This window comes from Bison bison, unplaced genomic scaffold (assembly GCF_000754665.1).
Source record: "Bison bison bison isolate TAMUID 2011002044 unplaced genomic scaffold, Bison_UMD1.0 scf7180017864519, whole genome shotgun sequence".
Classification (NCBI taxonomy): Eukaryota; Metazoa; Chordata; class Mammalia; order Artiodactyla; family Bovidae; genus Bison; species Bison bison.
Genome location: NW_011495072.1, coordinates 21,315,949 through 21,322,015, shown reverse-complemented (window position 1 = coordinate 21,322,015; position 6,067 = coordinate 21,315,949). Strand labels below are relative to the sequence as shown.

Genomic DNA, 6,067 nt, shown 5'->3' with positions numbered 1-6,067 from the left:
CTTCTTTGGTAGCTCAGACGGTAAAGCGTCTGCCTGCAATGCGGGAGACCCAGGTTTGATCCCTGGGTTGAGAAGATCCCCTGGAGAAGGAAATGGCAACCCACTCCAATACTCTTACCAGGAAAATCCCATGGACAAGGAACCTGGTAGGCTACAGTCTGTGGAGTCACAAAATCAGACATGACTGAATGACTTCACTTTCGCTATTGTTCAGAGTAACAGTATTTTCTGGTCATTTCTCTAATGACTTACCAAAAAATCTATTATCATCCAGTTATTTGACAAAAGCAAAAAATATACATGTTTTAAATCTAGTAGACCAGAAAGCATTTCTCCTAATTAGAATATAATGCAAAAATTTATTGTAATTAATATATTTGAAGTACAATTGTAAAATACAAATGCTTGTGACTCTACTGAAGAGACTATGATGACATTTCATCAGTTACATAATTTCTTCTTTATATACCCAGACGTCTTTCTTCCCTGGGTCTTAGACTAAGTGGCTAGGAGAACACATCTAATTGTGGCTTTTCCTGCCAGCATCATTTATTTCACACTGATCCCTTTGCTGACACTGTTACAGGTCCTGTCAATGACCTTGGCCTCATTATTGTGTTCCTGCTTTTCTGACTCCCTCATTTCCAGTAATAAATTCTCGAAATGCAATTAAGGATGCTTTCTGGGAGATTCTGAGTCAACACTTTCTTTCTTGAGCCTTGAGAAGTGGAAGAACAAGTTTGCTCTGACTACCTCTACCAAGTTGACCTGGGGAACCCAGTGCCAACTCCTTCGGCAAAGACTGCCTGAATTCCCAGGTTGCCCCTGGGCCTCCTCCATAAGCTGTTGCATGCCTCTTTATGGGAGGAGAGACAAACTAGGGAAATATTTACACTGCTAGGTCCCTGATCTTCCCCTTATCATTCAGGATATTCCAAGATGTCAGTGATTCTTTTCTTCCACACTTCCTTCATGGATTTTGAGTAAACAACTTGATGGTAAAATTAATCTTGACTTCATGGACATCAAATAACTGTCTTTTACATCTTACTCTCTAAACATATATCTTCTCTAAATTTCTAATTTCATTTTCCCTTGTTTTAAAGCCTTTTCCCAAAACATTGGTTTTTATTGTGTCTGTATGTCACTATAGTCGTAAAACAGGGGTCACCAACCCCAGGGCCATGGACCAGTACCAATCCATGGCCCGTTAGGAACCAAGCGAAGCTTCATCTGTATTTACAGCTACTCCCCATCACTCACATTACCCCCTGAGCTTCACCTCCTGGCAGATCATTGGTAACATTAGGTTCTCATAGGAGTATGGACCCTACTGTGAACAGTGCATATGAGGGATCTAGGTTGCTCGCTTCTTATGAGAATCTAATGCCTGATGATCTGAGGTGGAGCTGAGGTGGTGAGGCAAGCTGGGTGGTAGTGGCTACTACTGTCTCTCATCACCCCCAAACCTAGTTGCAGGAAAACAAGCTCAGGGCCCCCACGTATTCTACATTATGGTGAGGTATATAGTGATTTCATTATATACCACAGTGTAACAATAAAGGAAATAAAGTGCACAATAAATGTAGTGTGCTTGAATCCTCTTGGAACCATCCCTCCCCCCATCTGTGGAAAAAGTGTCTTCCACAAAACCAGTCTGTGGTGCCAAAAAGGTTGGGGACTGCTATGCCAGAGCCATGATTCTGTCTCTAAACTTACTACGTATGTTACTGCTTCAACTTCTTTCCCTACTCTTCCTGAAAGTGAAAATAACAGACTCTAATTCCCTACGTTCAAGGAGGCCATTTTCTTTTTTTTTCTTTTTTGGCAGTATTAATCTGTTCCAAAAGGGAATGGTGGGGGAGCCAGAGAGGCAGGATGAATTCTCCTTTGAAAATCACTTTCATAGTCCATTGGTGTAAGCAGAGGTGCTTCTTATTTTCACCCATTCATATGAAGAGAAGGCAAAGCAAAACAAAAGACCACACATGGGTAGTATTCTTTAAAAGGAGGTTTATATTCTTTACAAAAGGAAGATCAACTGATATTTTTTATACAGGCATTTACATATAACTCATGTGATGTTTGCTGCTCAGGTTTAAATTTTTTTTTAATTTATTTAGTTATTTTTGGCTGTGCTTGGTCTTTGTTGCTGTGTGCTGGCTTTCTTTAGTTGGAGCAAGCAAGCAGGGGGCTACTCTTCATTGTGGTATGCAGGCTTCTCCTTGTGGTGGCTTCTCTTATTGCAGAGCACAGGCTCTAGAGTGCACGAACTTCAGTAGCTGTGGGACATGGGCTTAGTTGCTTCATGGCATATGGGATCTTCCTGGACCAGGGATCAAACCAGTGTCCCCTGAATTGCAAGGTGGACTCATAACCACTGGACCAAGGAAGCCCCTCAGATTTTTTTTTAATGCTGTGAAAGATATTTTAAAAATTACCTGCCTTTGTATTGTTACACAGAAAATTATAAAACTTCTTTTGTGTCTGTGAAATGTATATTCTTATTTTTTGAAACTGTCTTTAAATTTTCATCTTTAACATTAACTTTTAACTTACTTTTAAGTGATAATGAAACAAGCATTTTGTTTAGTCCTTTGGAGATTCTCAAGGAAAATAGCACAGAATATTAAGGCATTTCATAAATCTTTCCGAAATCTATACGAATAGAAAACATGTGTATGTTCTCTTCCCTGGAAGTAAAGGGATTAAAGGGTAAGCATATCCAGTTTTATAGAAGAATTGTATTGAAATTTATTATTGTTTCTGGGAGGTAACCTTAGCTTTAGGAGAGTATATACTCTCCTTTAAGTGGCTTTTCCAAGGGCAGTGTCCATATAATAATAAGCAATGTATTTCCTCTCTGCATCTCCCCTGAAACAGTCACTTTAGAATCTCTTTCAAAAACCTGTCCATGATATCTGACATGCACAAAATGGTATTGTTTCTTTTCAGGATTGTACACGGCATAAACAGAATATTGTGAGAAGATACTTGTCATATACTGTTTTCTATTTCCAAATGACAACAGCAACAAATAATTCTGTTGTCAACACCTAATCCTTGAAACCATATTGCATCACAACAGCATGTCATTCAGAATGGGGAGACAAGCAGGTATATTTGAAAATACATCAGGAAACATCTATCCTTTCCCTGAGGAGAATTCTATCTTTAAAGCAAATTAAATCATTTTGAAAATGCATACAGTGACATGTAGGTCAAGGTTAAATGAATAGTAGTGTGAAGAGAAAATTAATGTGCTCCTTCGAGAATGGGAGAGTTGGATGATGTCAAAATACTGACAAGAAACCTCCATCCATAATCAAACCAGGATGTGAAAGCACTCTCCTGACATATGAGTTTTGAGCTTATTAAGCAAATAAATGAAAACTCTTGAAATTTCAAGGTCACTTGAGATAATGACTGCTGTGTTATATGACAAGAAGCATTTCCCTAATGACACTAAACAAATAAATTCTTGCATACTTTAGCATTCAAGGATAATATGTGAATCACTATTTACATGTATAATTAAAAAGAAACAAAATTATTCACATAATTATTATTAAAGAAATGAAAATGAAATGAGCCTCTCAATGCATTTCAGGACACATTTCAGAAATGAGTGGTTAATTTTCTTGAAATGATGAATTTGGGATAATCATGATATTATTCTACTTGCATGGTGCAACATGTCACATCTATCTGTGCAGAATATTATAGAATCTTTTGTGTTTCTATGTCTAACTTGAAGTGATAATGTAGTTTGGTATTTTTCAAAAAGTATAATTAACTTAGTATTCAATGATTTGAAAAAAAATTCCTTCTGATTATTTATATAGTTATCCATAAAGGAGTTTATCAGTGTATACCACAAGATTTTCACGCTTGTAAGGTTATTGGTAGAATTTTATTAAGAAAATTGTTTTTATAAAGGTTCCTTATAATTGTACATACACCATATGGAACTAAATAGATCAGACAGAACATTTGAAGCATAAGGTCATAGATTTAGTCATGAGTTTTAAAAATCATAAATTTAAGTACTTTATAAAATAAATGTTAAGTAGGTGTTGAGAACTGGGAACTTTTCCTTGGAAAATATATTTCAGTTCCCAGTCACGGTGATAATCTTTAAAGTGACATGATCACTTATACCTAAGGGACTGCCTGTTCCCAGTTTCTCACTTCCACATTTTTAGCCATACTGATTCTAATTTCACAATAATCTCTGAGGCACAGTAACCCCCAATATTTGATTTTTTGCATTTAAAAAACCACATTATTTCAAGTCTTACTTTTCTTAATAACTACCAGCCCAAATGCCCAAGGTAATTAGCCAATGAGAATCCCACAGTGAAGGTAACAAAAGCAAACCCTGCAATGCGGGGCACTGTGCTAGATAGTGAGAATAAAAGGTAAAACAAAAAGATGATTTCCCCGCAGAGGGTCACAGTCAAGTGAGAAATAATCCAGCTATGCTAGAGGGAAGGACAAGATACTAAGGGAGCCGCACAGAAGGGGCATACTTCAGTTTAGGATATAGTAAGGGATTTCAAGGGAAAGTTCTTGACGGAAATGATGCCTAAATGTATTGAGTTTGTCACTGATGTCCTGTGTCTTAGAATCCAGCAGCAAGTGTGCTGTTCCTTATCATAAGTATGGTCCTCTGTTTACTGAAAACACATTTTCTAAATATTTCATTCTTAAGACGTATTACTCACTGGTAGTGGTAGTTGATATAGTTGCTAAGATGTGTCTGATTCTTGGGCCCCATGGATTATAGCCCACCAGACTCCTTTGTCCATGGGATTTCCCAGGCAACTGGAGTGGGTTGCCATTTCCTTCTCCAGGGGACCTTCCCTACCCAGGGATTGAACCCATGTCTCCTACATTGTAGGCAGTCTCCTGCATTGCAGGAGTATTTTTTACTGCCGAACCACTATTACTCAACATTACTCAGTATGAATGGATAACTCTTCAGAAATCAACCTCATCAAATTCTATTTCAGTTGTCCTGGAGCATTTTCATCCAAATGTTACTGCTTACCTAGATAGATTCTCTTATAATCTACATTCTCCAATAGGATAGTTACTAGCCACATGTGACTATTTCATTTTAAATCTGATTGATTTACATTTTAAATAATTAACTAAGTACAATGAAATGAAATTAAAACTTCAGCTCCTTGATTGCAGTAGCAAAAAAATTTCAAGTGCTCAATAGCCAACAGTGCTATTTCAAGTGCTCAATAGTGGCTGCCATATTGGACAAAGCAGAAAATATGTCCATCATCACAGAAAATTTTAGCAGATAGCTCTGCTTTAGATTGAACCTTTCTACTTTCATGTCTGCTTTACATGGGTGATCCTTCTGCCCAATTCCAAATTTTATTGAAATAATATGCTAATAAAATATTCCTGATTCTAACTCTGGTACTTATTTTATTCTCTCCTTGGGCATCTTGTTTTCATAGTTTTAAGGATAAAATGTTAAGATTCTAGGCGTCAGATCAGAATCAGTCACCATGTGATTAATCAGCTAAGTAACACTGGGTATTGTTGGGCATAGGGCCAAAGTCTGCAACCACATTGCAATGCCAGGATGCTATCACAATTTTGACCAGTATGTAGGAGCACAGAAGATCCAACTACGCTAGTTACAATTCCCTGATTACTTCTCACTGCTTCTGCAAATTCTCAGGAGAAATCCTCCCATCTCTAAAGTGCCTACAAAAGGTACATCTTTACTTAATTTAATTGATGGCATGTTAAGAGATAAATTCCCCTGCAGGAGGGCATGGCAACTCACTCCAGTATTCTTGCCTGGAAAATCCCATGGACAGAGGAGCCTAGCGGCTACAGTACATGGGGTCTCAAAGGAGTCAGACACAGCTGAGCAACTGAGCATACATATGTAAGAGATAACTTATATAATTCATCTGCACCCGTTGAATCCATTTTGAATACCCTCTTGTCTTCACAGATTATGGTAGGGGAAGGAATCCTCTACTGTTGCCTGTCCAAAAGAAGGAATGGGGTTGGCCTGGAGCCCAACATTAAC

The 6,067-nt window shown here is 37.8% G+C and overlaps 1 protein-coding gene across 1 annotated transcript in view; it reads left to right on the top strand.

Annotated features, from left to right (window-relative positions):
• The window catches only part of LOC104981795 (lipid phosphate phosphatase-related protein type 4), a 52,883-nt gene that overhangs the window by 33,341 nt on the left and 13,475 nt on the right, over positions 1 to 6,067 (top strand). Inside the window, exon 3 of the mRNA XM_010831036.1 lies at positions 5,990 to 6,065. Coding sequence (XP_010829338.1) covers positions 5,990 to 6,065 — 76 coding nt within the window. The remainder of the gene's footprint in view (positions 1 to 5,989; positions 6,066 to 6,067) is intronic.